Source organism: Aulostomus chinensis, chromosome 10 (assembly GCF_037954235.1).
Source record: "Aulostomus chinensis isolate RoL2024-O1b breed Wild chromosome 10, RoL_Achi_v1.0, whole genome shotgun sequence".
Classification (NCBI taxonomy): Eukaryota; Metazoa; Chordata; class Actinopteri; order Syngnathiformes; family Aulostomidae; genus Aulostomus; species Aulostomus chinensis.
Window position 1 is genome coordinate 2,656,209 of NC_141329.1, and position 17,858 is coordinate 2,674,066.

A 17,858-nucleotide genomic window follows, 5' to 3' on the forward strand; every position below is an offset into this window, starting at 1 on the left:
AACCTTCTTGCACAAGTTTTAACAACAGTTCAGTTTCTCAGCATCTGAGCGTTTAGAGCGGAGAACTTGAGCCTGGGAGAAGATAAAAACCCACCCAAGCAGGAGAGTCGTTCAGCTGCTGCTTCTGATTTGATCCCAAACTTGCAGTGAAACAAATTTATGGTGGCGTGTGCAGTAATGTAAATACACGGCCGTCCGTGCCGCTTCTGTTTTCATTTTCTCAGCCGTCACAGAGGGAAAGCAGGAGCCAGAAAGGCGTTTTTGGTTTGTCACACAGAAAAACTGTAACGTTCCACGTTTGTTCAATCCGTTCACTTTGTGCTTTTACGCCGAAGGAATCGTGTATTCTTGAGCTGAGATAAATGCTCTGCAGAGAGGTGGCGTTAAATGGTTGGCACACACGTCATCTTCAGCTGTATGTGGGCAGCGTGTTCACGTCTGTACAGTTTCTGGGGGGGGGGGGGGTCACTGGCATTCATAAACTATTTAAGACTGGAAATACCTGTGAGAAGAATCGATTTAGCTTTTCAATGTACAAATTAGATGATGGAGCAGGCCCTGCAGTGCGAGACACATTTGTCCTGACGCAGAATCAGACTTCAGCTTAACCGGCTACTAAAAAGCCGCAGGCGTCCGTTGTCTGCGCTTCCTTCAGGTTTCCTGGAGTGGAAGCAAACAAAAGCAACACAGAATCCCCGGCTCCTGCTGCCTTCCTTTGCTCCAGCACAAGAAACGAAACGGACACTGTCGGGATGTTAAAGCGAATTCTGCTAAACCAAACCGGCCCACGACACACATCTCCAGCAAGCTACCTTACCAAGAATCACCCGTCCAACAAGTAAACAGCTGCCACAGATGCGATGGAGCTGCGTCGCTGCATGCAGAGCTCCAGTAATGAAGTGCATCACCTGTGTCTCTGTGTCTTCCTCCACTCAGGAGATCCAGCCTGGTCATTACTACCAAACTCTACTGGGGGGGAAAGTAAGTAAGAAGTCCTAAATAATCTCTCTTCCATTACAGCAGCCGGACTGTAAAAAGTTAAAATGACGCGTCGCAGTAAAGAAGAGCAAACCAGAGGAAAACTAGAGCTTGAAAATCTCGAAATGGTGAAATTTAAAGCAAATGAGACCCGCGCCTGCTTCCCTGAAGGAATTCTGATGCTTATTTGGCTGTTTTCAGCGTTTCACTTTTTATGGAAGCAACATAATAAGAACTTAAACTCGCGTGTATGTTTTTATGCTCGCTTAAGATGGTTTCTGCCTTTGTTTTTTGAAAAAAGGAGTAAGTACATTTAATTCAGATGAACTCTGACCTCGTCAATCTATAAGTCATGTGACTGACCGGCTGTTTCTGCCGCCGTCGTCTTCCCTCGTTATTCCCAGACTGGATTTTTGTCTCCAGAGAAGCACCAACTTGTTCGCGAATTGCAGCTCGTCACATTTCCTCTTTTGCAACACGCTAAAATTCACTTCAAATCTGCTTGACTTTTTATGAAAGCAAGGCCAATTATGCAAAAAATATAATAAAAGCAGGTGCTTTTTGTCCTGGTTTTCTCTCTGATGTTTGTCAAAGACAGGAAAGGTTTTGCTCTCCAACTCTACAGATTTTGGAGGCTTGATTCTCTGTAGCAGCCTCATGTCAAATACATTAACAACCGACAGGATAACCAATTCCTCTGCTGAGTCTGGAGAGGAGGAAGGGATAAAGGAAGCTGTTTGATAGCGCAGACACACTCGCTCACACAGGCTCAGAGTCAAGCTCCTCAGCAGAGACTGTCCAACTGGCTCCGGTGATAAGGAGAAAGTTATTCTCTGCATTGGGGAGCGTTGCTTCATTCCTGTAAGGAAGATTCAGCCCTTTGTCCCGCTCCGTCAGAGTCGTTGTGCAGAATGATGCTGAACAGTTGAGACTGCGCTGACCCATTTACATAAACAGCTCCGCACGCACGCGCTGATGTCGGTTCGTTTCCTTCATCATCAGCCGACTTCAGCTGAAGCAGAAACGCAGGTTGGAAAATTGTGTTTTACTCACAAATGGAAGACCGATTAAAAAAACAAAAAACAAACCTTCATTGTTCAATTACAGTCAATGACAATGGCACTCAGAGAACTTCTTCATTCACGCTGTTGTATGATGACGGAGGACGTGAGGCCTCAGTGTGTTAACTCAAGATAAACCTGTGTATGAAGCGGAACGCCCGCCGGCGGCGTGTTGTGTCTTTGGATGCTGACAGACACTCAGGATAAGAATCAGCTCCTCGGAGGAGAAACTGCTCTCAGAAACAGCTTCTGATTGTTATCTCTATTCCACGAATGTTGTCAGACTCTGATGATGATGATGATGATGATAATAATAATAATAATAATAATAATAATAATAATAATAATTAATAATAATCATCCATCAGAGGCCAAAACAACCGCCTTTACTGGACGACTGCAATGCGGACACATTTGTTCCCGCTCAGTCAGAATCGTTGAGACTGAAAACCTGCAGTTACAGACACTAGAGTTTATTGTTGGTTTGTGTTTTGTCCTACCAGAGCAGAGACGGAGAGAGGACTGTCCAGGAAACACATCATCGAAGGTAAGACGCGTTGGACGGGAGAACGGTGACTAGAACGAGGAACGTGGAGGGAACCGCTGTTTCAGTCTCATCTCGCTTCTCCGTCAGGTTTGAAAGGATCTCTACAGAGGATGCAGATGGAGTACGTCGACGTGGTTTTTGCCAACCGTCCTGACAGCAACACTCCCATGGAGGGTGAGTGATACCCCAGGAAGCGCATCCTGCATTGTCTTCCTCCTCATCTCTTCTTTGACCGATGGTCCCCGTGTCCTCATCCTTCAGCAGATGAACCGATCATCGCCACGGTGACTGATTCCGTGTCTGAAAACGGAATGTGTTCAGAAAAATAGAAGAAGGAAAAAAAAAGCCCTCTTCCCCCAGTTCAAATTATGGCCGGGTTGAAGGAAGACGAAGTGAAGTCAGTTTTATGGGTTCTCTAAAATATGAGTTCGCCCAGAATTTTCACATCTCGATCCAAATTCGAACGTTAATGAGAATGTTGGCATCCACCAATAATCTGGTGAAGCCTCCTCTGGATGTACGAGGTTCCTGCGGCAGGAGAGCGTTTCAGATGTTCACAGCCCAGCACTTAATTAATTGCTTATTATTAAAAAAATTATCCCGACGCAGAGAACAGGCACTGTGGGCTGCTGCTCCCTCAAAGTGTGTCTCACAACACAGGTTATCATTCACAGCTGCATCGTTCGTCGCGCAGCAGCCTGACGGCGGGAATCTGGATTCTATTGTTGTTGTTTTGTTTTGTTTTTTCCATTTCACAGATTCTAACAAGACTGTTTTGTAGTCCTGACAATAATGTGCATGTAGGTGCGGTCCTGTAACTCTATGAAGGACGTGACCTCACTGTCATTACAGGAACCAACACAATATATGGCAACAGTTTGCCTAGCAACAGCGATAAAGGTAGCTGGAGCAGTATGTGATCACCAGACGGAGGTTTTTAGGAATTCATACACAAGATCCTGTGAATCAAGCTGCATGATAAGAGCTCTACTTTTCCCTCCCCTGGAGGTCCAGTGCAGAGGGACGGCGGAGGGATACATTGTCAAAAGAAGTATTTTAAGCAAAAAAGAAAGGCACTTGTGAAGATTCGGGTCCTCTGTGGGAATCGAACCCAGAGCTGAAAGTTTGGGATCCCATTTATTGATATTTCAGCATCAGTCTGCCGCCTGCAGATATTGACGTGCATGTTAGCTGCATATCGGCTCCTCATTAGTCATTTTACATTGATTGTTAATGATTTAGCTCAGTAGCTTGTAGAGGGTTTCTCTCAGTGTCTTATTAATTAGTGCTCGCCTCGCATCAATAAGGACGCCGCCTTAGATTCTGATTCTCTCTTTTGCTCTCAGAGTCACTTAATAGTCTCTCTCCCATTTAATTAGATTTTAAAAATATATTTAATTAAGTTTAAGGAGGTTCGCCAGATAACTTAAATTCCAAGACATCGATATGTATGTCAAGGGGCGATGTGGAGGTGCCGCGCAAGAACAAGTGACGCAAGAAAGAAAATTTGACCTTGGAGAAACAGGAGTTGAGCAGCCAGAGAGACGATGAGAGATGCAGAACTGAAATACTAAGTGAACCAAGAGGAAACAGGTGGGAGATCCTGAGGGAGGAGCTGACCTTTGACCTAACAAGACACAGGTGATGTAGACAGAGCAAAACACGAAAATAAAACAGGAACTGATGAAAGTGATTGAGAGACAAGAGGAAGACAAACCAGAGACACACCGGCAAGAGCAAAACCCAACGGAGACGAGACCAGCTCAGTACACTTGAGAGGAACGTTGACTACCAGGAGCAGAACTGGAGAACAGCTCAGTACACTTGAGAGGAACGTTGACTAACAGGAGCAGAACTGGAGAACAGCTCGGTACGCTTGAGAAGAACGTTGACTAACAGGAGCAGAACTGGAGAACAGCTCGGTACGCTTGAGAAGAACGTTGACTAACAGGAGCAGAACTGGAGAACAGCTCGGTACGCTTGAGAGGAACGTTGACTAACAGGAGCAGAACTGGAGAACAGCTCAGTACACTTGAGAGGAACGTTGACTAACAGGAGCAGAACTGGAGAACAGCTCGGTATGCTTGAGAGGAACGTTGACTAACAGGAGCAGAAGTGGAGAACAGCTCGGTACGCTTGAGAGGAACGTTGACTAACAGGAGCAGAACTGGAGAACAGCTCGGTACGCTTGAGAAGAACGTTGACTAACAGGAGCAGAACTGGAGAACAGCTCGGTACGCTTGAGAGGAACATTGACTAACAGGAGCGGAACTGGAGAACAGCTCAGTACGCTTGAGAGGAACGTTGACTAACAGGAGCGGAACTGGAGAACAGCTCGGTACGCTTGAGAAGAAGAGGACTGCAGAGGAATATTTGTGTCGGTCAACGTTTCATCTGCACGCTGGGGAAACTGATGGCTCTGACTGGGGAACATTGACTGACAGAACCAGAAACTCAAGGACAAACTCAAAAGTTTTCCTCGAGACAAAAATCAATGTTGATGGGGTATTTTAGGAAATTCATCCATCCATCCATTTTCTACCGTTTATCCTATTAAGGGTCGCGGGGGGTGGAGCCTATGCCAGGGACTTTCAGGTGAGAGTTGGGGTTCCCCCTGGACAGGTCACCAGTCCATGGCAGGGCCAACACATAGAGACAGACAACCATTGGCTCTCCCAGCCACTTTGGACTGTGGAGGAAGCTGGAGTACCAGAGAGAACCCAGCAGGAACAGGGAGAACATGGAGACTCACACAGAAAGACCCCGTGCTGCAGCCGGGACTCCACCCACAACCTTCTTGCTGGGGAGCCACAGTGAGGACCACTGCTCCACCCTGCTGCCTAGGCTGGAAAAAATTAGCGGTAAAAAGTAACATGAGCAACTAGATTGGGTCTGTAGATTTCTACAGCCTGTTTGCCCACCGTGCATTCAGACTCTCTCTCGTTATATTTAGAGACACGCCTCTGGTGGCGGGAGGGCAGGGCGAGGGATGGAGAGGAAGTGACAGGAAAGTGGCTGACTTGTCCAGAACTCGGTTCTTAACTTTGGCAGGACGGTACTCATTACAGCATCTGTGTTTCAGGTTCCTAATTATCATTGATTGAATGGTTTTGGACTGGAAAAAGAAGTGCTTTTCCATCTTCCTGGTCATATACTTAGGTCCTTACCTTCGCCTCCTCGTCTCTGTCCCTGAGTTCTCCTCGGCCATCTTTTCGTTTGTTGTTTTGCCAAGAACCACTTAGGCTGTGTGAACTAGTGGAGTCCTGCCACCGTGAGAGATTGCAGCGTAATTAGAGTGAGCACAGGGTGATGATGAATAACCATTATGACAGTTGTAATCTGAGTTTTTCTTGGCGCTGACTGTTGTTGGCTCGCACACTCAGCAGTGTTGGAGCTAATTGCATCATTAGAGACGTCGCCGCCTGAGTGGCATCGGAGGCCCCGAGTTTGTCAGCTTGTTAGTTTGTTTGTGTCTGGGATTCTTTGGTATGGCGGCGAGGCGTCAGCAGGTAGACCCACGACCCTCGGCTGAAAACGAAACCGGGACCAAAATGTTTTCTTCAAAATTGTTGCTGAGTCGTTCATTGAAACTAATAATGAACTCCTCATTCTACACAGATGTTTCATTTCACATTTACTTATTCAAATGAGTTGGCTAGTTTAGGGTTAAACGATGACAGCAACAGCAGGCCAGATGTGCATCTCCATGTTGGATCATTTGACTGTACTTCACACAGATTACTGAGTTTTACACCCTTTTTTTTTCTTGATGGCAGTTTACTTTTATGGAGCTGTGGGTTCCGAACGTGTCGACGTACGTCGGCGCTCGGTGTGCACTGAGTCTTTGTCACGTGTTAAAACTGTTTCTCTGAGTTTCAACAGCCCCTTTTTTCTGTCAGCTCTCATGTTTCCAGTGTATTACAGTGTGTTACAGTCCCCTTCATGTGCACAATCAAATTACTTTAGAGGCTATAATTGTTTGGCTCATTAGTTTTCCTGAATCTTGTGGTTTCTGCTGGTTTTTCCCTCTGCTGCCTGTCCTGGTGTCCTCCAGTCTTTCAGACGAGTGACCAGAAGATAAATTGTAACGTGCATTTATAACCTCTTTCATAACCCCTCTTACCCTGTAAACTGTCATTAAGCCCATTAACTCTGAATGCTTTACCTATGCTGGTTGAATTACTGCTTTAATCCCAACCTTAAACTCTACCCGAATCCCACCGCTGCTTACAGATGAAAGGAATGTGTAGTGAAGCATTCTGGGTTGAAGGTGGAAGAAGATGTTCTCTCTCTCTTAAGTGGTTCTAACGTTGACCCAGCAGCTCCTGCTGAGAACTGAGCTGAATGTGGTGAGACATTCGCTCAGAGTGAGTTAGCGCTTCCTGAAAACGACAGAGTCTCATTTATTGATCTCTTCCTCGTCAGTAATTCAGTTTTCTTCCGTCTGACTGACTGATGGATGTGGTTGTATCGCTGCAGAAATCGTCCGGGCCATGACCTATGTGATCAACCAAGGGATGGCCATGTACTGGGGGACGTCTCGGTGGACGGCCATGGAGATCATGGTAAGAGCTTCTTCCTGGATTAAGAGAAGTTTCTGGACAGTTTTGCTGTTGTTAGCCGTCAGAGGCCTTTAGCTGCAAGCTAGATTTACCTGGCTGGCTCTTTCTGCCTTCTGGAGTCACAAAGAAATGATGTAGGCGGGAAGAAAACCCATCTGTGATAGCTCGAGACTTAGAGAGCACTTGAAAGGCAAAGTCGGTTAAGTATTGCTTCAAGGTGCAGCTCTGCCGTAGTACGGCCGACGGTAAAAGCACGTCGTGTACAACTTTGATCACATTTCCTTGAAACTGAAATAAGAAGAGAAAGATAAACGGAGATAAAGGAGTGTGTTCCTCCTCCTGTCCGGAATGGTTTACCCTGCTGCCAAACTCGTTAGAACGTATAGAGAAAGAAATGGAATAAGCAGATACTTCAAGTGACATTTAAGAAGCAAAGACGCCACCCCCCCCACCCCCACCCCCGTCACCTTCGCTCGCATCTCCCTCCTCTTCACTCTCCCCCTCCTCAGTGTGTCGACGTGCTCCCTCCGTGATCCCGGTGACGAGGAGCAGATATCTTTGAAAGCGGTGTAATTTAGTTTGTGTCAGTAATGAAGGGTGGGGGGGTTGTAAACACGGGGTTGCAGCGTACGTGAGCAGGCGGCGCTGCAGTATCCACACGCACGCATACTGCAATACGGAAGGGCAACTAGTAATTTGTAAGCTGAGTGACGGCGGCGACATTATCCTTTTGTCACACTGAATGGATTCCCCTCCTACTGTTCTCTCATCCTGACATGTCCTCAGCAGCAGGGGCCTATGAAATAAAAGTGTTTAAAGAGTGTGTTTCCTCTGGCGTGTGTTCTCGGGGGACACGTGCAAAACCCAGATAAGGAGGTAGATGAGGAAATTTGAATATGATGCCTGGGAGAGTTGCGATATGGAATTCTGATCTTGCTGCGAGCGTTTGAATTTGTGCCACGCTGCCACAAGCTGATTAGTGCCGGTCACTGTCTGTCTCTGCTTGTCTTTCACTTTTATGTCTTTTTATTCATTGTCACAAAGAGGCGAACAAATGTATCAACACGGAATTACAGTTTATATTGTGTTTGTGACACGGTGTCTTTCTGTTCTCCCCCTTTTTTTCTTTAGGAGGCATATTCAGTGGCGAGACAGTTTAATTTGATCCCTCCGGTGTGTGAGCAGGCGGAGTATCATCTCTTCCAGCGGGAGAAAGTAGAAATCCAACTACCTGAACTCTACCACAAGATCGGCAAGTACTCTACTCCCCTCCCGTTTGTTTGATGGAGGTAAATGAAGGAGCTCTGCTGCTGTGTTGTCACCGAGGGGATCGGCCCTTTCCCATCCTCCTGTGTATTTTCTGTTCTTGCACGTTTCTTCACACTCCTCCTTTCGGCGCATCTCCCTGTGTCTCCTTCTGTTTAACTTGCTACCGTCTCCATGGTGACAGGAGTCGGGGCGATGACGTGGTCACCGCTGGCGTGCGGCATCATCACAGGAAAGTATGAAAATGGCATTCCGGAATCTTCAAGGGCCTCCATGAAGGTACGTAAACTGCCGGTGATCCTCTGAGGAGGAATGAACTGGGTGAATTACCAAAAACTGCAACTTTTAACTTTTAGATCTGGTTGTTGTCCGAACTAAATGAAGGCAGTTTGCTGTGGATGTGCTGGCAGGTGAAGTTTATCTTCAGCAGACAGCCAAGCTAGCGGCTCCTCCACGGCTCCCTGTCTTTATGCTATGCAAGGCTACATTAAAAAAAAAAGAGAGAGAGAAAGAAAGAAGAAAGAAACCCCCAAGAACGTCAATTAATACGGAATCGTTGGGGTGTTGAATGATGCAAGGATTTCCATCAGTAACATGCAGATGAGAAGTACCTCGCTCACTTGGATCAATACAAGTTACTGGAATAGAATAAATAACGTCATGTTTGTAGCACTTTTGCAGTCGATACTATGTTATGCAACGAGTCTGGAGAGCTCCGTTCATCTGCACTTCCAGCCTCCACCTCTCCCATCCTCGACCTCTCTCCCGTCAACTACTTCACCTCCTGTCCCCTTTTGTTCTCTGGTTCCATATTTACATTCCCTCATTTACACCCCCTCCTCCGCTCCCTGCAGTCGTACCAGTGGCTGAAGGAGAAAATAGTGAGTGAGGATGGAAGAAAGCAGCAGGCCAAGCTGAAAGAGCTCAACCACATCGCAGAGAAGTTTGGCTGCACCCTGCCTCAGCTGGCTGTGGGTAAGACTTCCCTCCCCGGCGGAAAAAGGACCGCTGAGGGTGCCAAACCACATCAGCACTCACATCTGGTGGCTACAGATAAGTTAGAGTAACCTCTGGAAGGCTCTGCTGCAGTTGAAAAAGTACACAGTTTCCAATATGACATTTCAAACAATATAAATTACATGTGACAGAATGTTACTGACCTCCATTAAAGGCAGAAGTGCGCCACCAAGTGGCCATGTTGTGAACTCCATCTCCGTCTCTCCCCAGCGTGGTGTCTGAGGAATGAAGGGGTGAGCTCCGTCCTGCTGGGAACGTCCAACCCCGAACAGCTCACAGAGAACCTCGGGGCCATACAGGTAGAACCACGCAGGAACAATCGCTCCCACAGATGATGTTCTAGACTACCAATCTAGTCTTATTCTTTCTCGTTCTTTTTTCCCTCCCAATCGTTCTCATCAGTTCTCCCTCTTTTGCTCAGGTCCTTCCTAAGATGACGTCTCACGTCGTGTCTGAAATCGACCACATCCTCGGTAACAGGCCGTACAGTAAGAAGGACTACCGCTCCTAGTCGTGGTCGGGGGACACCCTAGAGGTCAACTGTTCCTACCGACTCACCACACTGCTACCATGGACACGCCCCTCTCTGTTCCCGTCCATGGTTCTCTCTCCTAGGGCCCTCACTCAGCTCCAGCCCACCTCAGCCTGGATCAGACGGTCTTGTCAAGTCCAGCATCGCATCATCTCGTCAGTTTGAGACCCACCCTGCTCTACTAACCAGGGTTCTTTCAGGTGCAGTCCAGCAAAAGAAACCAAGGTTTAGCACCGAGTCATTCAGATCTAACTATGCAGAGCTCAGCGGTGTTCGTCCGTGCTGGTGTTCAGCTGCTCGTCCCGGCAGCCTCCTCAGAGCGGGAAACAGTCACACGGCTGAGCTCCTCGTTCACTTCATGAGCAGCACTGCAGAGCGTTTGAAATATACGTGCCTTGCTCAGCAGCACTTTGACAGGAGTTGTTGAGCGAGACAGCATCGTTAGTTCTTCTCCCTCTCACACCATCACAACCTGCTTCTCTGGCCGCCAGACTTCCAGGCACAAATTATTTCCTCTGAGCACAAACGTCACCAGGAGCACATGGTTTATTTATGCGTGGGACACAGAAGAATCTGTGCAGCACTCAAGTGAGACTTCAGGTACTTCAGGAACGGGAAGACGCTTCTGTTAGATCAGTCCGCACTTTCAATGCAATCGCTATGCAGTGTATAGCAGCTAAGATGCTAACGTGAGCACAATACGCTCAACTACAGTAGATGGAGATTCTCCATGAGATTTTAGGCTCGCTAAGACAACATAGCTCCTGTTAGCTTGTACTAGCATTACATCAACTACCTATCAGATACTACCAAATATATTACCCATAAATGTTATGACTAACTGGAGAGTAGCGTGCCCTAGTATTCTGGTATTGTAGGCTGAAGATCAGCAGATTAACTGATGCATGCGTTCCCTGCTCGTTTGCCTCAGACTCCTCTCAACAAAGCACACGATTAAACCAGGAGGAGACTCAATCAGACATTTCGCAAGTTTGCGAAGCAGAGGATTGTGGGACATATTGTTACTCCAGCAAAGCATGTCGCCCCCCCCCCCCCACACACACACACACACACCTTTGGTTTAGAAGATGGCTGCTTCACTGTAGTAGAGGAGAGAAGAAATGCATTATCACACCAAGTGGACTCCTTTCCCGCATTCATGACTTGTCTCCTTCCCTGCCTGACAACTGAACCTGCACTGCTGACTGCAAAAATGAACCTTGCAAACAGATTTAAGCATAAAAATCTGCATTATTCTGATTTCTTGGCTGCTCACATGGTTACATGCTTGATAGAGGCACAGAAGACGTGGCAGAGATTATAGTATTTATTCTAGAATAGTTAAAATTTATTTTGAGATATTGTTCAGGAAGATTTTCCATGTACATAATCAGAAGCATCAAGAAGCCTCTCTTACACAGCAGGCCTTCACTGTACTCTAGGGTTAATGTATAAAGAAGATGTAAATAGTTTTGTTGCTCCTGCGCGGCATCACTGCGCCAGTTGCAGTGTTTAAGTCCCTCCTCATCGTCCTCCTGCAGCCAAACATGCGTGCGGAGCTCGTTTCAGTTATTGATGAGGAGCAAAAGGTCGTTGTGAAGTAAGATGACGACATGAGGAGTTCACTGTTTGTTCTTGAGTTGTCATCTCCGACCTGCCGGCTCAACATCCTCCACTCTCGTTCTGTGTCGTCTGGGAAACAAGCCATCACAGGCCCGATTCCAGCCAGGTTCCAGTTGAGTCGCTGTCTCGTCCTCGGCGCACGTCTGTTGACTTTCAGCACAAATACACTCGAGCGTTCCTCAAAACCCAGGTTTTCAGTCCCTGAAAAGATTGATTTGTGATTTCCGGCTTACGTGAGCAGCCTGGTGAAGCTGATCAGCCATTTACCACCACACACAGCGGTTTTGAACTTTGAGATGTGCCAGGTCGCCATGTCGTCAGTCTTGGCCGATGTCGGTCTTTTTTCAATGACGTGGCGATTCCCGATATTCATGTCAACATCTTCATCGTCAAAAATGAGCAAACAGTAAAGACATGATTTATGGACTCTTCCAAGTGGCTTGGAAATTCAGCAAAAGTGCTATTTTTCCAGTTCACATGTTGACACGGTGTTCAGCGTGTACAAAACGTGAGTATGAACTTGTTTATATTAGCATAAGTAAATATCAGGTACTGGTCAGTAGGACGTCCTTCACGACCCACACGTTCCCCTCAGAACACTTTGGTTTTATTTTTACTACATAGATACTGGAAGAGTATTTTTGGGGAATTCTCCTCGTTCTCCTTTGACTGTGACTCTTGGTGGCAGCAACAGGTGATGTCATACACTCGTTACACTTTACTTTGTGTGAAAGTCAACAAGTCGCCCATCAGTTGCAGCCTGTGTGTACGTGTGCGCGCGTGTGTGTATGTGTGTGTGTGTGTGTGGAGGTTTCTCCACCCAACAGAGTGCCTTGACTTGAATCCCACCACAGGAACAAACTAATCAGGGATGTCTTTCACCAGGAGATAAACGGTGTTTGGACGCCGTTGTGCTGAACACGCGAGGTCATTTCTGCCGATTCCTGTCGTTTGTTCGCCTGATCGACAGCAACGTCCGTGCTGCCTGCTGTTCATTTGGAGAAATTCAGCAACATATTCACAACTTCCATATGAAAATCATTCGACTTAAATTTGAGAATAACCAACACACCGGTCCAGTTCTACGGCCGTGTACTGGATCAGGTCCAAGATCAGGCCTTTAAGATTTGTTGGTCGTTGTTTTTTGGGAGAAAACAGCTTCAAGGAAACGTTTACTGACAGTCTGGGAAGAAATATTTAAAGAAAAATTAAGGCAGCGCAATGAAGTAAATCAGCAGTCAACGAGCTCCCAACTGTGCTCTCTCGAGCAGTGGTTCTCAACATGGGGCCCTGGGATCACTTTTAGGGTCACAAATTGGTTATGGAAAAACAAAAACCTGTTAACGGGCTCGGTTACCCAAGTGTTTCATTCCATTGTTGTTCTTTTAGGCCTCAAGTGGACCCTGACGGTGCATTTATTTCAATAATCTAATAAACTACAGCCAGAATTGAATGGATGGTGTCATTAATACCACCTGGAATCGTTCTGGGACGTTGAGCGTCGATACTCAGCTACAAGTTCCTCTGAAACAACACAAGTTTCACGTTAGGACACTGGATAAAATCTTCCCGTTTCGTAGGATGACAGCACGTCTGCCGTCTCGCCGAAAAGCCTGAAGGCCAAAATGGAACCAAGTTATACACGATCTTATTTCCTGTTCCGGTGTGAAACCAAACTAAAAAGATTTTGATGAAAATGTACCGTCACCTGTTCTACGGATCAACGTTCTCCTTTGTGGGTGGAAATGATTTATGGGCACCATTTTGTTGTTGGGAAGTGACGAGCAAAGCATCGGTGTCATATTCCTCCGTCTCCTGTAAATAGTCGATATGAAAGTGTGATTATAAATAAATGCTTTGCTGATGGAAACATCTGCGTCTGAATCGTATCAATATCTTTATGACACACACACACACACACACGACGAAGCATCTTTGGTTGCTTTTGCTTTTATTGTTAAAAAAAGGAAAAAATAAACTGACCTGGAGAGAGACCCTCCAGAAATTTGATCATGAATTTCATGAAGCTGAAATGTGACATTCCACTCCCACTCAAACCCAGTTCAAAAACTTTGTGAAAACGACGAAACCCCTGTTGTGCCCACGCCCACTCCTCCCTCCCTCCATCATCTGCTTGTTTCTACTTGGACCCGGTGGACAGCAGAGCGATGAGTCCAGACGACGCGCTGATGGACAGGATGTAGTTGCTGGGAAAGTCGGTTAAGGAGAACTGAACAACCCCTGCACGTTCTTTGCAGAACTTCTGCATATTTGTACCACAACCAGAACACAAAAGTGTAAATCCATTTTACCGAAAACAGATTTTCCTCAGGTCGATCTTGACCACATTTACTTCGATATTCAGGTATTTTTATGGTTAATTTCCACGACTTTTCCAAACCTGGGAATTACTTCAAAAGTCTGTGACTGCCTTTCATGTGACAGTAATTACACAACACATCTAAAGAGAACTACCGCAATGACTGAAGAGCGTTTGTTCCCCCCCCGAACTCATCGGCCCCAGCAGAAACCCGCCAAAGCTCGACTGGCAGGCATCAGGTTTCCAGAGGAAGTCGCCGTTGCGGTGCGGGACTGAAAGGATACACGGTGGGGTTGAAATTCTTGAGCAAGAAGAAGGAGGCGATGATGACGAGCACCAGGAAGAGTGTGTTGTTGTAGAAGATGGAGAAGGTGGTGGCCTCGTAGTCGGCGACCTCGTTCTTCTTCCACAAGATCCTGGACAAACGGGAAATGACAGAATATAAACTGGTTTGTTCTGTGATACTGGGAGTGAAAGCCCCTCCCTTTTCACCAGATGATTGACCGTAACGCGTCTGTGTGTCACGTTTCCCAGCAGCTCAGTATTTTTGGGGGTCACAGGCAGTTTACTGGTCACATCATTTTGAGGGCGACTCAGCAAGCCCAGTTGAACCCAACATCTGGGTAAAGCTGGGGCTGAGCCTGCGTCGGCAGTTTAGACTCTACACACTAACAGCTGGTGACTCGGAACATTTCTGGCTCAATAAGATGTTCAACCTCCAGGTGACTTGAGAGGGTGAACAGAGACAGGAGGTCTGGGGTGCAGGGGGGGCGGCTGTCTGGGAACCAGGCCTGACACCATCATCGTGGGTGTGACTGAAGAACCGCTGAGATAGGAAGACGTTACATTGGTCCGCTTACCTCTCGTCCTTCTCCTTACGGGACATCTTGCGGTTGTCCGCCTCCGACAACTTCCTGGTTACCTCCTTAGAAACAGCATCCTCCCGTTTCTGGGCAACTCTAGAGGATCAAGAGAGATGGGGGGGTTCAGAAAGCAAAGCTATTTCTGTAATGCATCATATGAAATTTACAACAGAGGAAGAAAACATGACTCTGCGGTTTGTTCAGATTTTAAAATCGTGCCAGGTCATTGCTCTTCCAGCCACAGCTGGATCTGACCAGTGACACCCAACCGGAACCTGAACTGTGGATTCTCTCTCGTCAATATCAACATTCTAGAGGGAGACACAGCAGGGAGGCACGTCTTTCCTTCTCACTTGTGCTTGAGGACAAACTTGACGTTCTTGTAGGCGAAGGCCACCAGGTAGGTGCTGACCAGGGTCATGACCGCGTACAGGACTGCAGACTGGACCAGGTCCATGTGCCAGATCCTCCAAAACAGCCCTGGACAGACAGCCAGACACACAACAGCGGATGAGGTTAGTGTCCTGTGCTGGTTCCCACCGTGGTCAGCTGTGTCGTACCAGCCACCAGCTGAGTTCATTCATTGTTAGCAGCACATGCTCACGTTACCACGCCACACGCCTTCCTTGTTCTTATTATCCTGACGTATTACAGCTAGTTTTTAAGCTCGTTGCTGGTTACTTTACTCCGACCAGCTGTTCTTCCACCAACTTTTCTCTGTCTGACCCCTCAGGTGCGTCCATAGCCTGTTAGCCGAGCTGGCTACTCACAGATGGGGATAGCGGACACGATGAGCGCGTTCCCGTAGAAGAGGGCGGTGGACTTGGCCGACAGATTCCGGCTGAAGTCCTGCAGGAGAAGGTCTTCCTCGGACTGCTGCTTGTTGCTGCCTTTCGGTGCCATGACTGAAGCTCCAGCGGCTCCTCTGCTGCTCTGCTCCGGACTGAAGTGGACTGACACGTCGGTGGATGAGGAGAAGAGAGACGCGTCAGCATAAACCCGGAAATGCTTCTCTTTCTTCTTCGTGTGGGAGGGAGAGGAGACGCTCAGACTCACTGGCGTCCTCCACAGGTGGGAACGTGGCTGCTGCTGCTGTTTCACTGGACTGGGCCGATTGACACGACTAAAAAAACAAACATTTTCACTCAGGGAATGGCAGGAGGACGTGAATATACATGAGAAATGTCAGTGCAGCAGCGCGCCAGGGATTAAAAGCCACCAAAAGAGTAGAGAGATGAAAAACCCAGTCTGCTTCTTTCAGATAAGGTTGTAGGAGGGTGTTAGGACAGCAGCACTCAGACCGGAACGTTGGCGTCCTCGCAGCGTAATCAAATAACGCATCATATTTAGCAGTGGGAGGGAAACTGTCTGACAGGGAGAGCGTCTATGCACAGACTTCAGTTTGCATCTGTGAGTTTACACATTCTGTGCGTCTAACAACCCTTGACAAAGGACTTCAATCATTATCTGATGATGTACAGAGCTCTAAGTGAAAGGATGGCTTTTATGTAATGTGGAAGCTGACTCTTTTATATAACAACAGGTTTTGACTTTCAAATCACTTTCACCATGAGCCAAATACGCCAAGGGGACAAACTGCCCAAATTTAGAGGCGAAACCTGGTTAAAGTGACTGAAGTGAAAAGGTTGACTGCGTGATGAGGACAGAATGAGCCTGTTTTACTGTCTTTTCCAACACTTTTCAAAGTCAGCAGCTGCTGGTTATGAAGGAAAGACGGATGAAACCTCCCGAAGGATGAACGAATTGTCAGACAAAGCTGAGTGATGACGTCTGTTTATTGACTTCGCCATCGCAACGGCTTCTTGTTGTTCTTATTTTTGATCGGAGGAAGAAAATAACCTGCCGCCTGTCGCTCTGCTTCTTCCTCCTTAGACGCTCCCATCACCTTCGGTCCTCACTGCTCTGTATTTTTCCACTTTGACAGGCGCGACCTGGTGGAGCAGAAGCTGTCATGATGTGAGAGCAAACCAAACTTCTCCTGCAGGATTCCCGTTTCACCCACTAGAGGTCAACATCTACATGTCAGAGCATGCAGCCTCTCCAGGGGGACTGACAATAGTTGCTCTTAAATCACCAAATTATAAGCAGTCAAGGAGAGTGAGGTCATGGCCTCTGAGTGATTTAGACTTTATTTACTTTATTTTAAGGATTTGTAATCTCTTGAATAACAAGAGAGACATTTTTGAGAGACAAAGTTTTAAGGAAATAACCGCCGCCAAAGCGCAACAATAAAAACCAGTTTAAATCCTCCTAAAGGAGAAGAAGTCTCTGCTGGGCAACTTTCAGTCTCCAGCTCAAATGCGCACAAAGACACCGGCACCTTCAGCTCAGACACACGCCGTGATGATGATGATGATGTTGCCAGACAGCTGCAGATGCAGCTTCTCTTTCTTATCAGTCACCCAAGTGTGTCGCATGTCTGCCGCCGCTGCTGCTGGAGACATTTTAGGAAGATGGAAAAACAAATATTCATCCTGCTGCTGCTGCCACTGCAGTGCTTAACCCCCCGCTGCGCTGTTCTCTTTCTTCTCTGTGTTTGCAGCAGCAAGCAGCATGTGCGTGATGGTGAGTGCAATGCATACAGGCAGGTTTGCGTGATGTCCCTGTCTTCAAATGGGGATAGAGCTTAGGGATTAACCATGCACTTCAGGGGTGCAAGAAGGAGGCAAAGAGGAGGCGGTGATCCCAAAAGGCCTGCCAACATAATGCCAGGCACGGCTGCTCATCGCTCGCTCGCGCCGTATGAGAGCACATGTTTGAGGCAGATTATTTTAGCTTTGGTGAAGCCACAGATAGAACCACAGGGGCACACACACAAAGTGACCGGCTGAAGCCAACGTGGGCTGTAAGAAGAGCAAAACACACACACACACACACACACACACAGGCAGAGTCTTTGCAGTTCCCTACAGAATTATTTTTGAATTTTCTTCAGTCACAAGAACAAAGCTGGGAGCCCCCACATCTTTACTGTCACATGTTCATTGTCCTCTAGTTCTCCTTGTCCTCCTCGGAGCAGCGAGGGCCGTGTGAGGCGCCCCCTCCAGATCTTCTGCCAGGAACTTGGT

At 47.2% G+C, this 17,858-nt stretch overlaps 2 protein-coding genes across 9 annotated transcripts in view; one reads left to right on the plus strand and one right to left on the minus strand.

Moving 5' to 3' along the window:
• Positions 1–13,451, plus strand: part of kcnab1a (potassium voltage-gated channel subfamily A regulatory beta subunit 1a) — an 87,559-nt gene extending 74,108 nt beyond the window's left edge. For 6 of the 8 annotated variants that reach the window (XM_086215553.1, XM_086215556.1, XM_086215558.1 and 3 more), the window contains 9 exons: positions 937–981; positions 2,543–2,586; positions 2,674–2,760; positions 7,066–7,151; positions 8,280–8,400; positions 8,599–8,693; positions 9,269–9,389; positions 9,642–9,730; positions 9,853–13,451. In XM_086215553.1, the coding sequence (XP_086071679.1) occupies positions 937–981; positions 2,543–2,586; positions 2,674–2,760; positions 7,066–7,151; positions 8,280–8,400; positions 8,599–8,693; positions 9,269–9,389; positions 9,642–9,730; positions 9,853–9,942 (778 nt within the window). In that variant the 3' untranslated portion in view covers positions 9,943–13,451. The remainder of the gene's footprint in view (positions 1–936; positions 982–2,542; positions 2,587–2,673; positions 2,761–7,065; positions 7,152–8,279; positions 8,401–8,598; positions 8,694–9,268; positions 9,390–9,641; positions 9,731–9,852) is intronic. The other 2 variants (XR_015118107.1, XR_015118108.1) reach the window with 2 other exon arrangements.
• Positions 13,452–13,533: 82 nt separating this feature from the next.
• On the minus strand, positions 13,534–15,768 carry ssr3 (signal sequence receptor, gamma). Its single transcript, XM_086215559.1, has 5 exons — positions 15,540–15,768; positions 15,123–15,249; positions 14,767–14,865; positions 14,191–14,322; positions 13,534–13,793 (listed from the first exon to the last, which is right to left on the minus strand). Exons 1-5 carry the CDS (start codon positions 15,670–15,672, stop codon positions 13,727–13,729), a joined length of 558 nt encoding a protein of 185 aa, XP_086071685.1. The 5' UTR covers positions 15,673–15,768; the 3' UTR covers positions 13,534–13,726.
• Positions 15,769–17,858: the final 2,090 nt, after the last annotated feature.

Coding starts and splice junctions, on each gene's coding strand:
- ssr3 (XM_086215559.1), bottom strand. CDS start 15,672: ATGGCACCGAAAGGCAGCAACAAGCAGCAGTCCGAGGAAGACCTTCTC. Junction 14,866..15,122: donor AAGTTTGTCCTCAAGCACAA/GTGAGAAGGAAA, acceptor TTGATCCTCTAG/AGTTGCCCAGAAACGGGAGG. Junction 13,794..14,190: donor AAGAATTTCAACCCCACCGT/GTATCCTTTCAG, acceptor CGACTTTCCCAG/CAACTACATCCTGTCCATCA.